At 38.1% G+C, this 19,156-nt stretch overlaps 1 protein-coding gene across 1 annotated transcript in view; it reads right to left on the bottom strand.

Annotated features, from left to right (window-relative positions):
- The window catches only part of acap3b (ArfGAP with coiled-coil, ankyrin repeat and PH domains 3b), a 57,714-nt gene that overhangs the window by 11,783 nt on the left and 26,775 nt on the right, over nt 1–19,156 (bottom strand). Inside the window, exons 2-10 of the mRNA XM_077572238.1 lie at nt 18,243–18,300; nt 12,877–12,996; nt 12,489–12,542; nt 8,278–8,336; nt 7,743–7,926; nt 7,546–7,590; nt 7,365–7,460; nt 7,142–7,216; nt 5,833–5,844 (exon numbers count right to left, since the gene is read on the bottom strand). Coding sequence (XP_077428364.1) covers nt 5,833–5,844; nt 7,142–7,216; nt 7,365–7,460; nt 7,546–7,590; nt 7,743–7,926; nt 8,278–8,336; nt 12,489–12,542; nt 12,877–12,996; nt 18,243–18,300 — 703 coding nt within the window. The remainder of the gene's footprint in view (nt 1–5,832; nt 5,845–7,141; nt 7,217–7,364; nt 7,461–7,545; nt 7,591–7,742; nt 7,927–8,277; nt 8,337–12,488; nt 12,543–12,876; nt 12,997–18,242; nt 18,301–19,156) is intronic.

Below are 19,156 nucleotides of genomic sequence, written 5' to 3'. Positions count from 1 at the left end.
CAGTCGATTACAGTTTTAATCATAATTACGGTAATTTCTGGACTATAAGCCGCTACTTTTTTCACTTGCATTCGACCCTGCGGCTAATACAAAGGTGTGGCTTATCTATCAGATCACAAGGTGGGCGCACTATTAAGGAAGCGCAAGAGCGTCAGGCAGAGCTAAACAAACCAAGTAAGCCAAAATACAGTAGGAGAGACTGAACCAGAGCGAGACAATTTGCGCCCTCATTATGGAAAAGTAGCGGGAACCCGGTGCGGTAACATTTAAACACCTGCTTATATGTGTAACAAACAGTATTCCCCAAATTTAGCTAGCGCGGCTTATAGTCAGGTGCGCCTTGTAGTCCAGAAATTACTGTAATCACAATTTCCATAGTTAACTTGTGATTACTCGTAAATTAATCACACATATCTGTCCCCCCCCCCAAAAAAAAAAAATAATAATTCAAACTCTTGTCAATAAACATAAACATGGACACATACAGTTTCCAAATACAAACGTGGTTGTATCTTTTACATTGATAAAGTAATTTTAATGTAAGCAATTCATAAAGTTACAGTTAACAGTTACGGTTAAAAGGAGTGTGAAACATTGAGTCATAGATTTGTCTTGTGTTAATTTTTTTACCACTAGGTTGCATGAGGGCTTCATGTTAGACATTGGTGACAGGAACGCTACATTTTTTCATTTCAAATTCAGAATAATTGGTATTAGGAACATGAAGCAACTTATGGACTCCAGGCCATTTTGTTCATTGTAAATTGCAATTAGTCACCAGTCCACACAAATACACATATTTTTGTCACATTTATTGTTACTAAATTGTATAGTTACTCATTTACACAAGGTTGTATGTAAAAGCATGAACAATTGTATTTAAATTGTCACTGTATTAAAAAAATTTAATGCCTCTCAACATAATATTTAATGCTTCTTAATGCCATTTAAGGCCTTCATTTTTTTTTTTGCAAAATCAATTTCCTGACTTTTAATGACCCACAGAAACCCTGAACATGGACGGTTATGAGATAGACATAACAAAACAAGTCAGCACAGATGTCCAAGTTTCCGATATTCACCACAATAGCAGTTGAAGCAAGTGTCAACCAAAAGCATTTCATAATACTCCCAACTCCCACCACTACAAGATACGACGGGAAATTCCAACTTTCCTCACCAGTGAATAACTCCGCCGTCCAAGTATCTTCATCTTTACAACATAGACATCCAACAGCATGTTCAAAATAAGTTAAATTAAATACAAAAGTTAAATGAAATAAATAAATAAATAATAGATGTTTTCTAAGTTGCGCAGCCCTCCTCCATCGAGGCTAACAGCAGCCCACACGTGCGATCCCTCCACTTCCACGCGCTGGTCTGAGCGCTGCCCCGCCGTGTGGAAGTGACACGGGCGCTCATTTCCATACAGCTGTGAGGTCCTTGCACCCCCGTGACCCCACCGCGGCTGCCGGATCGGGGGGGGGGGGGATCAAACATTTCATCTCTTCGGACGCCCCTCCCTTTGTCGAGCCCGCGGCTACATCCTCACTTTTATGGAGGAGTCGGCTTTCCATCTGTCTGTGGATGTGACAACTGTTCCTGCCTAATCATGCTGACATTATGGCTCCCCCAGCACCGGCATGGAGCCCCCGCTTCCCACCTTAAATCAGAAGACCTGAAGAATGCAGCACACAAGTGGCGCAAGGCTGCTATGTGACAGACCGTGATATAAAGCAATTGTTTAATAAAACCAAGAAGTGGGAAAATGCATTTTACAATAAAGATTGTCATTATTAAATGAGGGCACTTGAAGATTATTATTTAATAATCCTGTGCTAGCTAGTGTTTGTAAATGAATAAGCAGGCAAAACATTTATTAAAATATATACTTTTTCAAAATAAATGATGATGGGCATCTAAAAAAAGAAAAAGTCCTTTACTAAAAGATGCGACCCAGTCAACAAGTTGTTACCATTAAATGTATTCCTTATTCTGGATTATATACTGTAGGAATAAAGTTATATTGCACTTGCTTCATTTTTTTCCTTGAAAGAGCTCAGTATTATTCATTTGGTAATCTTAACACACACACACATGTATATTTATATATATATATATTTATTTATTATTGTTCTTGCCAGCTACAGGTGACTTCATATATTTGTATTGGATCATTAAGTGTGCCCAACGTTGTGGCCTCTGAGTGCATTTTTACCCTCGCATTCACATAAAAGTAACTTTCTGTAATTCTAATCCAACATTCTTTTTTTTCCCCGCAATAAGCATTTCTGGAAATGGATGGATGGATATTTTTTACGCAACCTGCCTTGCACGCACCACGAATTTGCAAATGCTGGCAAAATAGAGGCAGAGCAAAGTGAGCCAAACAATCCCCAGGGAGCCACAATTAAGTCGCCTAGACACAAAAGATGCCAGTGAAAGGACAGCAGGGAGGAGGCACCAATTTAGCAACAAGAAAGTATGACGGATAACATGACGGCGAAGGCACCTGCTTTTATTTTGACAGCGTTCCTTCACCTGCAACCCCGTTTTCAACTTATATTGTTCACAAAGGTGTGGCATCACACCTCACCCAATTCAACTTGAGTCAAACACACGTTCATAATCCTCTCATCTACTGCATTGATTTAACGGCCCATCAAAAAATAATAGCTTTCATCTATTATTCACAAAGTCGGCTGTCTCGTGGCTTCCTGCAGGTTTAAAAAAAGATATTTCCCTTCACGGGGGAAATTGTCTCTAATGGCTCGTGGCGAACATTCTCTGCTGATTTTCTTCACTTTATTTCGCAGATTTCTCCTGCTATTGTGTTGGAGGGTGTCAATTTCTGTCAAAGTCATTTTGATCGAAGGCCATTCTCTGCCTGGAAAACAAATGGCTGGAAAAAGCGATTTTATTGATCTACCTTGCTGCATTTTGATCAAGAAAATCTGTTGGGATGTTTTAATCTGTGCGATTTGTAACACCGCCACTGGAAAAGAAAAGAACTTTCGTGTTCCTGATATGTAGCCTACTTAAGTGGTTGCTACAGCTCCACTTTAACGCGTATAAAAGTGCCACCGGACCGTTTACTATAATTCACTTGCCCTCACACTCACCCTCACACTCATGTGTGTTAATACCATCTGTTGCGTTTGGCTATGATGAGGAGGAAGTGGGTTAAAGCTAGACTGGTGCACAGTCACATCTTTCCAATCTCCAGTGACCTTCTGTCCTTTAGCATTTACGAGGCCTCAAACTACAGACCCACATCAGAGAGGCAGGCCAGCTGTGGTACTACTCACAATAACAATCCCATTCCCGTCTCTGACATAATCCCAATCTGTGAGGTTCAGCAGGATTAGCTTTTGCATAATCGTGCACTATGACGGCTCAGCGCGAAGCGGCTCTTTCAGCGGACAATCCGATTGATCAATTGCGGGAAAAATGTCAAAGAAATAAACAATAATTCGTAATAATAACTAAGCCTGTGAGCTAACAACAACCAACAATGAGGGGATTACTTTCAAATAAGCGGAGAGAAATAGTAACACGAACTGCCACATTTTCAGGCTTTTTTTTGGGCAGGAAGTCCATCTAAACCAGGAGTGTCCAAACTTTTTCCTCCGAGAGACACATACAGAAAAATCAAAGGATTTATTCAACATGCCAAAAAGTCACTCAAGCAATTGTTTATATTTTACAGTTATTTTGAAAAACTGCCACCTGAACAGCTTTCTTTAAAATGTGAGAAGGCAAATAGTGTAGGTTTTTCAAGATTTTGGGGTGGTCGTGGCCCTTCATCCCACTACACTATCATCGCCCCTGCACTGGACAACAGCCAAATCCCCATCTCGGCCATTCTGAACCAAAAAAAGAGAGATTTGTAGTAAGATGACCATTTCTAAAGCAGCTACTTAGGAGTCATTAATGTGGTATCTTAACAATTTGGAAATTGACACAGAGCACAAAGTGGAGGGAAAAAATGTTTGCTTCTAAAAATTATTGACATTTATTAACTATAGTGTATTGAAAAATATTACCTTATGGTAGTTGTAAATAGTTAAATTTAATATTTGTATATCTAAAAAAGCACACATTTATTAGTAGTAGCAGTGTTGCACCACCCAATTTTTAGTAGGGCTGGGTTTAGAAAAATAATCGAAAAATCGATATTTAATCTATTTTTTCAAGCCTAATTTGGATTCATAAAACCATTAATCAATTATTTTAATATCTCTTTTTTCCCATAAATTCATAAGAAAAATAATTTTAAGGGCCTTTTTTGTGTGTATCTTACGGGTTTCTTGAAATTTACTGTTCACATGAATTTAAAAGTATTTTATTACATTTATGAAAGACCTGACTTATTGCACTTTAAGACAACATCGTTTTAATTTATTTTTACAATTATTAAATTAGAATTATGAAAATATTTTCATATCATCCTTGCTGATGTCAATGTTTGTGTAACACTTAAGTGATTATAACACGTGTTACTTTTATTATTAAATGAAATAATTTAATCAATTACTGCCTACGCAAAATTTTATTTGGAATTTAATGTTTGTGGAGTTTTTATCGTGTCCCGGATATTTAAGAAGAATTGATGTTTTTACTTTCAGGTGCTACTAGCTAGCTCCCTAGCAGGTAAACAAGCACCATGGGAGCTAGCTAGTAGCACCTGAAAGTAAAAACCCTGCCACAGTTTGGCTTTAGCCCCTAGCAGGTAAACAAGCACCATGGGAGCTAGCTAGTTAGCACTTAGGGCTAAAGCCAAACTGTGGCTCCCATGATGCTTGTTTACCTGTAGGGAGCTAGACAGCATCAGGGGCTAAAGCCAAACTGTGGCAGGGTTTTTACTTTCAGGTGCTACTAGCTAGCTCCCTAGCAGGTAAACGAGCACCATGGGAGATAGCTAGGGAGCTAGCTAGCATCTGGGGCTAAAGCCAAACTATTTAAGTCGATTGTAAACACCTAGATCTACCTGCTTGTGCTTGTCTCCAAAATAGCCAACTAAGTTGTCTCTGGCGCATCGATTCACCACCCGCAGTGGGGCAAATATATGTTTAGTTATCTATGCCAGCAACATTTAGAGACAGGCAGACAATTAGATGGCATTTGCGTTCAATTAAAGATGAGAATAACGAGAATATGATTATTATGATATTTTGACGTCAAATCCGTGCACGGGCTCAATAAAGGTTGGGAAACACTCTTAATATAATATGATCCCTATCAGTCATTTGGCCGTCATTGTTAGAGATTTAGGAAATGCAGTGTGTCAAAAATTTTCATCACAAAGACATAATTAAGTGTGAGAGTATGTGTGTGTGTGCTGGTAGTCGTTTATCAATGCAGAACAGATTGAGTGACTGATCTATTCAGAGCAAATTTATGGAGGGAGCCACCATGTGATGACCATAAACCTGAATCAATGGGTTTGTTGCAGATGGTGTGTTTAGGCCTGTGTGTGTGTGTGTGTGTGTGTGAGAGAGAGAAACACACACGCACATCACCACCAAAACAGGCAGGCATGCCAAGCACACACAGACATGCACACATGTTCAGTGAAATCATGCTGCCAAAGAATAATAACGTTAAAGACCGTTTCATTGGGAATGTTGTGACACAAAAGTACACATTCATCACGTTGACTTATATGAAATTCCGGCAGACACCAAATTAAACGACAACACAAATGTAAGCACTAAAATGTCTCATCCATCTGTCTGAAATGTCTGAAGAGATTCATGGCCCGACAGACTAACACGGGGCCCCACATTGTTTAACTTGTATGTGTGTAGCAAGTAGACAAAACAAACTCACCTGCATCAGAGTCTGAAGAAGAGAAGCGAGCAGTTGAAGGCAGAGGGAGGGAAACACACAAACATTACATTAGATGACATTTTGACTCTTCAAACACCAAAATCATTAAGACAAGTGGCAGGTTTGTTCCTTTTACAAACGTATGGGGGAATCTCTCATTGAATGTTCTGAGCTCCTGTTTTTATGGTGTTCCTCCGTGTTGTTGTTTGAGCTTAAGTGAAAGCCAGAAACGTCTGGCAAAAAGCCTTCACTTGGCAGCTAATTTGATCAGATGGATGGGCGAAGTCAGGCAGAAAAACAGAAAAGTTGTTGGCATCTAACTGGCCCAACAGATGGATTATCTCTGTGAGGCATCGCCAAGCAAAGAATAGCTTTTATTTCGCGGCCTGACCCATCAAATATATCAAACTGCCTCGGTGGGAGATGCTTTTCTATTTCAAGTTGACCAATTTGTTGAAAAAGACGAGAAGGGATGCAAAACGGGGATGGATATAAAGTATATACACATATATGACGGACATCAAATGGTTTTTCAATGTAAAAAAAATGTATAATAATTGAAGGGGGGAGGGGGGGGCTTTTGCCAGGTGTAAAAACAGATTGAAAGATATTATGTGTGCTCTTAATCATGAGAGTTATATTTTAAACTCCCATCCCTGAAAGGGGAAAAACTGTGAAAAGAGAGACCATAAAAAACATTTTTTTTTTTAAATTGCTTACGCCTTAAAATACCCCCAGATTTATAGCTTATATTAAGTCTTAAAGGGAAGTCAACGTCCCAAAAATTGTTGACAATAATATGTTTCATGCAGCCCCACTAGTCTAAATACGGTATTCTGGTATTCTATTCATTTTGCCACTTGCTGTTGAGTGAAAATGACATCACAGTTGCTCAGGCCTCATGTAACAACCAATCACAGCTCATCTGCAAAAAACAAGTGAGCTGTGATTGGTCGTTGCCTGAACCCTGAGCAACAGGCAAGCGGCAAAATGGCCGTATCCTGAGATGGATAAAAACAGCTGGATTTTTCTTCATAACTCATATTCCATAAATGTCATGTTTAGACTAGTAGGGTCAAATATATTACATATTATTATCAAGAAATGTTTAATGTTGACTTCCCCTTTAAATACTTGATAATTGTAATAATAATTGAAACATACTTTTAAACACATAGTGAACATATTTAACAGAAAAATATGCAATATAGTAGGTGATAATTACTATACTACTACTACTACTACTAATAATAATAATAATAATAATAACATTAGGCAATAGGAAATAGAAAAAGTCTTGTTCTCTCACTCTTTGCTGGATGAGAGCATGTTTATGCTCCAACTCCCTCTTCTCCACTGCTGAGTCGATGACAAGCTGATCCAGCTGCACAAAGCAGAGCAGAGCAAGTGAGACAAAGCCAAAGTAAGTTGAAACTGACATCTGTAGGGAGAAGATTAAAACAGTAACAGAGAAAGTGTTGCTAATTGTCATGTGTGTGTGTAATATGTGAGCTATTTTTGGTTTTCCTCACCTGGGCAGCCAGCTTTTTCATGTAGGGGTCAATCTCATCCAGAATGTTGAAGCCTTGTTGGAAAAGTGTGTACTGGGCACGCATAAAGGAGAGCATCTGCACAGGTTGAGAAGCATTTGAATATCATTACAGAAACATGTAGTTACTGTACAGTGATGAATATGTAAAGTGGGTTTCTTACCGCATCCAGGATTTCAAACTTCTTTCTAGCCTGAAGCACATTAATCTGTCAAGGACAACACAGTACTTTAATTTATGCAGCAGATTTAAAAAAGTGCCTCCTATCTTGTAGTTTGCACGTTAAAGTAATGCATGAGCTGTGGGGCATTAGCGCTACCTAGTGGACACTTTTTGCATGCCAGTATGTATGTGGCCCACCTGCAGAACGTAGTCCAGGGCCAGGTGCCTGAAGGCTTTGCGGCTGAGGACGAGCGCTTGAGTGGCCTCTTCCGCCTCGTGGACTTTGTTCCTGGGGGCTTGTGCGTTCTTCACCTGAGCCAGCTCCATGTCCTCTCGCACGCGATCAAACTGCTTCTTGGTATCCTTGAACTTGCGCACGTCACTAGTATAGAAACATGACATGATTCAGTCGCTGGAGCTTTAAAGTCTAATTTTCATAATTTAAGTTGAAAAAGTTGTGTGAGATCTCATAATTGCATCACAAACATAAAAATATTATAAATATATATATATATTATATTATTTATAATATATAATATAAAAAAAAATATTTGGTAGTATCTGCATGTTTTGAAGCGGTTCCACCCATCCATTTTTTTTTTTACACCGTTAATCCTTTTTTATCAACTTTACAATATATGGAAATGTATTATAGGCATCATTTCGGCCACTTGGGAGGGCGGGGTGAGGCAGCTGCTACTAAATAGACAAATCCACTCAATAGAATACTTACTCTTTAATAAAAGCATGAAGCTGTTGCTTGATTGACCTCTGAGCCTGGTCGAATAAAATCTGTGGAAAGAAAAGACGGAGAAGGAAATAATCATTGGCACTCAACCTGTGTAAACTGGCCCAAATTTCACACTAAGTCAATTTCATATCATCATTAGTCTAGTATACATACATGTAGTCACATTTTGTTTGGTGGTGTGCAATAAGTAATAATTTTTCTAGAGTAAATTATGTGCCCTGGTTTAATACAGGTTGGGAAACACTGCGGTGTTTTTATACAACGTCATTAGGTGGTACAAGCTGTAGTTTCTCATTTAACCACAAGATGGCAATATAAACTTGTAGCCATTTGGAAGAAACTGTATACATGAAGGGAGGAAAGAGGAGACGTGAGGAAGACGGAAAAGGGCACATTGGTACATACTCCCCTCAAAAGATTTCAAACGTGTGTAATTAATGAGCGTGTATGCAAGTAGTTCAGGGAAATGACATCCAAACGTTTGCATCACACTAATGTGTTTTTTATTTGTTTCAGAACAAAATATTAGAAGTGCCTTTCGGTGTAATACAGTATATATAGTTCTCCATGCTTTCAATAATAAGCACATTATCCAAGTAATACCCATGACAGTGATCTCATTCGATTGTGCAGTAGGTGTATCTAACACTGTATTGTGGCTGGTAAATTTGTGTATTCAAAGCAATACTCCTGCCTGTTTGAATTCCACATCAAATTTAATCACCAAAGGCTACTACGGACAAAATCAGCACAATAGCATTAGAAATGCACTGACACTATTGTTAATACAGTTAAGTCCTGATGGAAAATGTAAATAAAATCCATGATAACGTCAGAAACAAATGTTCCAAATGATGGGAAAGCAGCATTACAGGGTAACTGTTGCAATGAGTAACCCAGTCAACAAGGTCTGCTTTATGTGTTGTGGCGATTCTAAATGCTTGACAAAACAACCTCTGTTTACCAAATAACACCCAATTTTACATGTTGTCTTGGACTACTTGTGTTAACTTGAAATGTCTGTTTCCTGTTTTTCTTACAACGGTCAGCAAATAGGTTATTATTCTATTGTCCGGCAATATAACATGTTAAATTCAAGTTACGGGACAATTAGTGCTGTGCTGGGAATGCTTGGTACTTTCCACAGTGGTGAGGTTGCCAATGCCAACCCACTCCAAAATTTAAAGCAGCTCCATCAGGCTCATTCTGAAGGAACACTAGTAATCCAAAAGTTCCACCCAAACCTGTTTTGGATTATGGTGTCCTGTTGGGCGTGACCCCCACATATCATGCGTTGTCTCCAAACACTGGCATCACGTTCAAAGACCATCCCTATTTGTTACTGTGGATGTCGGGCAGCAGTTCAAAAATACACAACAGCTGCTGACAAGCAAATACCATATATTCTAATATACTACGATATGAGCAGAATTTAAAAAGTTGGGGTATATAACTAACTACATAGGTTTAGTCAGTTCTTAAACTATGCAAAAAACGGAAAAAGGATCAGCCACAAAGTCGGCCATCTGGATCGCACTTCTTAAAATAATAAAAATTTGCAGACACAGTGTAGTTTAATCCAGACAGCACAGATCATGTCCAAGGTTCAAAATATCTTACTATAAAATATATATATATTTTTAAAGGTTTGTTGGGATGGGGGATTGGCACATGCGATCCCAGGGAACACTTTTTTTTTTTTTTTTGCCATAGTAGAATAAAGTGTAATTGCACATCCACTACAGTAGGTGGCAGTGTGGCATTCTCATTGTCAGAGATTGCGCAGGAGTAAATGCTCCTCTGCAGAGGTGTACTTACAATGATTTCATTGACAAATTATACTATTTATAGTTGTGGTGGACAGATGTGTGTGTGGGGAGATGGGGGACTCACAAAATATTTTCTTCTTCCTGGGGGAGCGTAACAAAAAATAATTGAGAAGCACTGGCATAACCCCAAATTCAAACACCCTAAAAATTGTACACATTGGAAACTGGCCAAAGATTTCAGAAAAATATGCCTTAAACAGCTGCACAAGACTTTTCAGGGACTCACATGTGACCTCAGGGCCCACCACATGATCTCAGTTTAAACAGCATCAATGTTTTTCAAAATATCATTATCATCATCATCTGTTTCCATTTCTGTTTAAAAAACATCCTCTGAACATCCTGAGATGACCCTGGAATATGTGAATTACATTACTATTATTTTCTATGTATACATTTCTAATTAAAAAAAAAAAGCGGATTAAACATTTAAAGTTACAGTAAGTATACCTATCGTGAATTTACACTGTAGATAGCAACAACATCTTTCTGAGTATGGGTAATTACATTTTGAATAAGCATTCATTTCATTTAAGATAGCTGTAACATGACCGTGACTAGCTGAAAGAGTTTTGACTGGCAAAACTGATTTCACCTGGGACAAATTTACTCATTGATATCTCTAACTCCAGTTGGAGACGTCTACAATGTCATTTTGCTCAGAATGAAACTGTATCTCTCAAAGTAGAGTTACAGATATCTACAATTCAGTTGCGGATAAGGCGGATATTGCAACTGAATTGTAGATAGGGGTATAACTTCCCTTCCACACGTACACATTTATTATTATTATTATTAATAATAATAATAAAAATAATACACAAAACTCAACTAAAGGTTACAAAACATCCATTTGTCTTTATCTATTGATGCTCTTAGCATTATTCAAGGGTTCAGAAAAGTGGACGAATGGCCTGAAGATGGTACACAGAGAAGACACTTAGATGCAGACCACGGTCAGAGTATGTATGACATCAACAACCCCTTTAAAGCCAATGCTACACCAAACAGAAAGAGCGATTAAATCAAACTGAGCTGATGGATCCTCTTGTGTTCAGCACACATTGAGTTGATTTGAAAAGCTTAGAGGTCAAACAGGATTGACCCTTATGGAGTGAAAGAGATTGAGTCAAAGGGAAGAGAGATACAGTGAAACAATGACAGTAGGACAAACTGCTTTTTTTTTTTTTGGAATTGTCACTCCTGCTGGCTTAAGGCAGTTTTTTTTTTTTAAAGTTTAGCTAGCGATGCCCTTCAACAGTATACTAAAAACCGAAGGACAGAACAAGGACAAGGAGAGGACAATGAACACATTAGATGGGGAAGTGTATTAGTAAAAGGGGAACAAAGCAGAAGATAAAATCCCTCTACAGTAATAAAACATACAAAGCAATGTCTTTGTTATCAACAGTTAAGACTAATCAGCATCTAGTTCCTACCCTAATATTAAAAGATCCCCTGTACCATTTGTTGTGTGAGTTCATTCCAGAATGTCACCAGTAGAGAATAATGACAACCTGCCATTCTTGTCAATGTGGATTTTTAACACATGCAGGTCATATGCAGTTTAACACCACAACTGTATCTAAATTTAAGCATGATATCGTTCCTTTTAAGACTTATTAAATCTGTTGTAGGGTTTCATCAGATTCCCACAAAGACACGTTATGCTTAGTCTGGCACATAAATCTGTCCTGAGTCATACCAAAAAGTCCAAAATACGTTTGTGAGTGTGTTTTAAAGCATGTGTGAGCAATATGTGCATTTTAGCTACGTTACACATCGAAGGCAGCATGTGGTTTGAATCAGACACATGAATGTGCACACATATCCGCTGTCACTGAAAAGGGTCACATGCACAACTGTGTGTTTGTGTGTGTGTGTGTGTGTGTGTAGTTTTTTATGCAATGGTGAGCCGAGGCGGAAGTAAATGCCTTGTCATGTTAAGACAAGACAAGATGGATGTGTCCCCTTGCATTCACTGCCCTTTTGGGGACAGCAAGGAGACAAAATGCAGTTTGGGTGCATGCACTGAAAAAACAAAACAGAAAAAACTGAAAAAAAGAGAGTCATATTTTGCCAGTGTGTCCAAAATCACACAGCAGGAGCGGCATGGCTCAGGTGGTAGAGTGGGTTCGCTCTTCAAATATTGAGTAGCTTTTTGGTATTGTTCTGTTTTTAAATGAACTGGTAAAATGTACTAAAAACTTTCCTTGTAAAATTTACTTAGAATTTCGGAGTGAAAAGACTTTACTAGGTTTTTTCACGTTTTTTTTAATTGTTTTATTTTTTTTAAATATATAATGTTGAGGTAAAAGCTGAGTATATGGCTGAAGTCTGCTGTAAATGAAATGCAATTCTCACCATATGATAGTTGACGATCTCCTGGAGGCTTTCGCCACACTTTTCAAGGCAGTCCTGCATACACAAACACATTTCATATGAAACAAGTATCTGATTTAACGGCTACAGCAGAGATAATACTAAAGACATTTTGCTAAAATAAAGGCGTCATTTTCTGATGTCCCCGCCTGCAGCAATGTAAAGCACAAACATCTCCTGTCCGTATGCGGTTGCGTGTCACGCTTACGACAGCTGGACGTCACCGTGTCTAGACAATACTGTTTATACAGCTCGACTTGTTTGATTCATGCGGGGAACCGCCGGAATGTCCTGTTCGAGTCAGACTGACGAAAAGGTGACCCCGGCCTACATTTTGAGTTTGTAAAAGAAGTGACGTGCGCTCACTCACCGATACCATCTCCTCTTTCTTGCACTGCTGGGACAAATCCTTGATGCCGTTCACAAAGAGTTTGTTGGCGCTGACGTAGGCCCTGCCGGCCTCGATCATACCGCTGCATAGCTTCACCAGCTGAGAGAGGCAAATACAAAAGTGGACACTTTAAAAACCCATTTGTGTTCTATTTAAAAAGTCTCACGCTTTACACAATGCGGCACAGGGGTATTAATAGTCGCAGTGATTACATAAATCAAACAAAGCTTAGGTAGATTCGCAGTTACAAAGAAAACACATGTCTGAATTGAGGCCAGTGCAGACAAAGACTCTGGTGCAACCCAAATGACATATCATCATCGTCGGGCGGAAACACCTGTGTCCAAATTCGGCCAATTAATTTTTTTTCCACAAATTTATAACAAGGCTTAAAATAACTTACCTTATTTTACTATTCAGATTTTTTTTCTGACTTAATTTTGAGGAGCATTTTTTGCAGGGTTTTTATCAAATAATAAAAATATGAGGAAACAAATAATCTTTTAACAATTTTATTTAAATAATTATATGTTTTTATTTCTTAAATTCATTGTGTATAGCAGCAAACTGTGGTTCCTTGTTTTGAGTGAGGTTTTACTATTGCATGTACATGTAAGCCTTAGGTTAGCTTAGCAATTAGCATGGCTTCTCTGTCTTTCCTCAAACCCTTCGTGAGAACCATTCTTGTCAGAAGTGTAATTTATTCGCCAACACAGAGGCGATAATTCCTGACTTAGCGACCCCGCAACAAGTTAACCCGCACGAGTAGCCAGCTGAAGCTCGTTGCTAGCTAGCTAGTGCGGCATGCGGTAGCCGGTAGGTGACGTGAGCAACGCGCGTATCCAGGCAAGCAAAGCTTTTTGGGACCGTCGACAGTTGATTTTCATTTTTGCTATTCAATGCGTTATTATGAGGCACAAATTGTAAATTGTGAAACCGCTTTTTTGGAACCTTTCCTATTTGTCACTCGCCACATAGGTCTGTTACTTGTTACAAGTTAAAACCAGTTTCGAGATGTCTTTCTTGCTATGATGAAGCAATGTGAATGGCTGAAAAAACATGCCTTTTTTCCCCATTAAAAGTGATATTTTGGAGATGTGACGATTCCTGACTGTAGCAATAAAAATTCTATGTGTTACTTTCATATACAGTACAGTCAAAGGGACCAAATCGAAATGTTTTTGAGTACAAACTGTATGTCTACTAGGGGTTGCACTCAGTTGCAACTTGCCACCTTGTTTCGTTTGTACATTTAATTGTTTTAGATATCGGTACATGACCAAAGCTAGGGGTGTTTTTCATACAAATATTTCATTTTAAATTACATTGCAAGTGAACTACATCATTTTTTCCCAAGTGCTACATTTCCATTTCACACAAATAACATAATTTCCAGCCCATTGCACAATAGTGAAGGATGACCGTGTAAGTGTAAACAGTACATGCTCAACATCCTGCACATTCCCTCTGACATTCTTTTAAGACACTCACTCATGCTTGTCATTTGAAAGATGAAGTGTAGAGACACTCGTAAACATTTATAAGCATACTGGTTCACGGAGGTGGTTTCCTTGCCTACTCATTTTTTAACTACCAAGTGTTTTTTCCCTCATGTTGGAATTCATTTTTGGCAAACTGAACAGATGGATTTTTTCGTAAAAAAAAAAAAAAAATATATATATATATTTACACTTTTCTACTAATTATTACAGTGCTACAATTTTGCATGTATTTTTTTTGGGGTGGTGAAGATTCCTCTCAAAAAAAGATGTCGATTAGGCAATTCCACACTGGGAATTTAGGCAGTTAAATGTTCCCATCACATGCTAAATCGCAAACATGGGAGCCGTCTTTGAGGGTCTAAACATGTAAATTATGGGGTGCAGACAGCTCAAGAGTGGTGTGTGAACTATGCATTCCCACTTTTGCGGGTAATATGACGCACCAGAATGGGACAGTCTTTAGCACTTGGAAAGAGTTGCTGGTGAGAACTTGAGAGCTACGCAGAAGGAGTGAATAAAACCTTCTAATCATGTCATTTAGTGCAAAAGCTCGTCAGCATAAGGCAATGTGAACATACTGTAACTGTAGCTTGGTGGCTGCTTACGGACAAGCAAGCATTGGCCAGTCATGGAATAAATGGTAAGAGACCATGTAAGTTGGAATGCCTAATTAGCTCTTACATGTATATGCATATGTAAAATAAGCATCAGACATAAAGCATTAGGAATCCACACTGAATCCACACAACAGCGATTCCAGGCCTGCTCTTTCACAACATATCTGTCATTGAGGTGGCTGATGGGGGGGAATGTGAGCTCATCGTGTGCTGCGCCGAGCCCCCGGGGTCTGAGCGTGGCCATTACAGGCACACTATATGTGTCAGCTTGTCAACAAAATGGGTTGAAAGAACCACAGGGGTCCACTTGGGAGTCACATTGCTACATCTGCTCAAATCAGACGGAGTAGGTTGTGTCAATTGACTAAAACGGCAACAATGTAATAGAGAACCCCCACTATAGTGATTTGAGAAATATATATGAAACGGTACAAGCTTTGGATATTAATGGACATATTAGAAATAAAACAGTGGTATTTTTCTATGAAAAAACTACAACTACAGTAGGGTCAGATGTACATTGCGCATGAATTATAAACTAGTCAATTTTTAGTCATTTCAGAAGTCACACATCTTAAAGAAATCACATCCATATTGACTCCAATTAATCCCATATTATTCTCATTTAGATTTCTGTGCGGTCGGAATGTTCTCAGGCAGTGTGAGGTCATCCCGTCAAAGCAGTGCAAGGACCCCCTGCTGCCAGAACAAATGACCTGAATGGAAACCCCACTGATGACTCAGGTCATCATTCAAAGTGCAATGGAGGGTCCCAACCTGCTTGGAGCAGAATTGTTGTGATGGGTTGGATGTGAACGTGTTGCCTACCGACCTGCTAATTTAACGGCACAACCATTGATGAACCTGAGATTAACTGCACACTTTATGTTTTAGGCTCAACTACGAGGCAGGGTTTTCTATCAGTTGTGAAAGATAGATGTTTAAAAATGGTCAATTTCATCAAATAGCAAATTCAGAGTAGGAAATCCCAAGAACAGTAAATCTCTTCATTACAATCTAACTTGAGCATTATTGTATTTCTAACTAAGGACTGAACGAATGAAGATGTTTTGGACTATAATGGGATGAAAGTCGAGTCGTAGTAGATGAATCAATGAGTTCACGTTTTGACGACATTTTGACGAAGAGACATTAAAAACAAGCGTCATCGAGCATTATATACAGCACAGTACAGCAGACGTGTATTTTGTAAAAGGGCTGACTGAAAAATATGAAAAACAGAATTAGTTGACCTCTAGAGTTAAACGTTGACTAGTCGACGAATCGTTGAACCCCCATTCAATTGTATAAACTACATAAGATGCTATATTTTGTGCCTGAATACTATAGTTTATCATTATTTAAACATAAATAACAGATTCATAATTTGATTTGATTTATTGAACATATAAAAATGACAAAAGATGGAAATAACAAATCAAAGAAAGAAAAGGATCATCAGTAGATGTCATAGTTCAAGGCATGTTAAGTGCTGGAAAGGAGTAGGAAGAACCACAACAATTTATCTTGTCTTACCCAATATTACTCATGTCAATAGACTAGTTATTCATTTTTAATAATATCAAAAATAAAAACAAACAAAACAATTTTATGTTCATGTTTATATCTATTTTGTATATTTTTCTAACACTTTTTAAAAAAAAAATTGATCAGAGAGTGACTCACACTTTTTCAATTCTATTTCATAATTGTTCCAATAAATTAATAGATTTTACCAAAAGACACATTTGGTTTATGTATGTATGTTTTTTTTTTTTTTTTTAAAGAGACTTGTGCCCCTTAACTTATAAGAGCAACCCTCCCTGATCTCGAACAGGCTCTGAATACTGAGGCAAAGTTGGTTATTGTACGATTTGTATATTATTTGTGCTGTTTTGAGTTTGACTAAGTCATAGAATTTGAGAGTGTTTAATTTGATAAATAATGGATTGGTTGGTTCTATATACAGTATTTGGAACAGCTAATAACTTGTATAGCTCATTTTTGTAGCTTGAAGATGGACTGAGTATTAGTTTTGTATGTATTAGCCCATATCTTCACACAATAAGTCAGGTATGGCAATAATAATGAACAGTATAATGTGTATAATGATTCCTGATTTAGGAGAACCTTGGTTTATTAATAGGTTTAATTCTTTTGCCACAGGACTCAGAAGCTGCTCGAGATTTTCTCTTGAGCAATATAAAGTTGTGTCATCAGCAAATGGAACTTAAAAAAAAAAAACTTTACAGACACAGCAGATATCACGAATATACAGTATGAATAATTTAGGGCCAAGCACAGACCCTTGGGGGACCCCGTGAGTTATTTTCAACTGATTTGATTTTACATTGTTAAACTGCACATACTGATTTACATCATCTAGGTAACTTTTTATCCGTTTATGTGCCATACCTTTTATGCCAAAGCTCTTCAGTTTTTCTATTAACATACGGTATTATGATGTATAATATCAAAAGCTTTAACAAAAGAAAAAAGAAAAATACGTCTATTAAAATCCCAACTGTAAATTCTTTGTGATCTATACCAGTGGCAATTTCTTCCACAAGCTCCATTATGGCCATAGAGGTGGATCTTTTTCCTCCACCTCCTATGAAGTTAAGTAATAAAAGTAAAAAAACAGCTTTTTCAAGTTCCTTTAATGACAAATTGTAGTGCATAATGGCATTATACTAAATTACAATGAGAACAGACTCATGACGTAATGTAGTTAATACAATCTGATTTAAGAAAATCTATTAGATTATCTAAAGAGGCATTACCTCAGCTCTGAGACTCCCAGGGGAGAATTAGTCACATACAGTACTTTGACTTTACATAGAGCACTATATTAAATTAATACAACATGACAATAATGCATTGGGAAATGTATTCTGCATGTCAAGTTTCCTTTTAACCAATCCGACAATTATTTATGACGATAGCTACACATCTATACATTAATAAATACTACTACTTTGGCGTAATGTTGAATTGCTGACACGGGCAGAAAAGGCAGTGGAGCAACAACAGGCGACAGTAATGTTTCTATACGCCACTCTTAAGTGTGCTCTGTGTTTTTTAGTTATGCATGAGACAATTGGACATAGCATTGTGATACGGGTGATACGAAGAAAGCCAATTAGAACTCACACAGTGAGACATTATGATTCAGTCACAACATATTTGAGTAATATTGTACAATGGGACAAAAAAAAATCCATACCTTGTCCAGCTTTGCCTCGATCTCCACCACGTCTGTCTCCACATCGTCAATGCCGGCCCTAAGACAGGAATGAAAAAAAGTTACTGAAGTAATGACACACTTTTTGAGTGTCCTAGAAATGCATTATAATAACAAAAGTATTGGGACACCATGCCCAAAGGCAGGCAGTGAAAGTGGCTGGAAATGTGGGAGGTAAAACCTCAAAATATGTTTTCATTCATTCCAAATGTGCAGGGACGACTCCAGGATGAGAATATCATATTTCATCATCATTTTTAGTAATATCTGCGGCAAATTAAGTTGCAGAATAAACACTGTAAAGCTGCCTGACGACTGTGTTGTTTTAGCCAACATGCAAGCGTTGACAGTATTTCATCCTTCCTGCGTAATAAGCTGCAACCAGACACCACACATCACGGTTGCACAGACTTGCGTATTAATCCCAATGATTAAGATTAGTGGTCATGGCCCATCTGTAAAATCAATGAATGACCTCATCCAGATATACGGATCCTTGTTTCAGTATTCATAAACACAAAGGAAGCACAAACACGTAGGTTTTTACCATGGAAAAATGAACAATACCCAGATTCTGACTTTTGTCTAATCTCGCAGAGGTCTCAAAACCAAAACATCAAAAAAGTAAAAGCATCAACATTATTCAAGATGTGAAATGCATTAGGGGTTATTTGAAATCAACAATGACAACATCAGCTGGAATTGATTTGAATTGGATCCAGCCAACGTTCAGCGTCACACCCTGCATGAGCTGCTGGAACAAGCCCCTCCAAACCTTCGAGGACGCTGATGACCTCACCATTAAATGGTAAACTCATCTGCAACTCTTTTACACCGGCCAACACCCTCATTGCAGATCTTATTTGGATAGCTGGAAAAAGTTTAAAGCACTGGTT

This window comes from Vanacampus margaritifer, chromosome 8 (assembly GCF_051991255.1).
Source record: "Vanacampus margaritifer isolate UIUO_Vmar chromosome 8, RoL_Vmar_1.0, whole genome shotgun sequence".
Lineage (NCBI taxonomy): Eukaryota > Metazoa > Chordata > Actinopteri > Syngnathiformes > Syngnathidae > Vanacampus > Vanacampus margaritifer.
The sequence above is the reverse complement of the archived record's forward strand: the minus strand, read 5'-3'. Positions and strand labels throughout refer to the sequence as shown.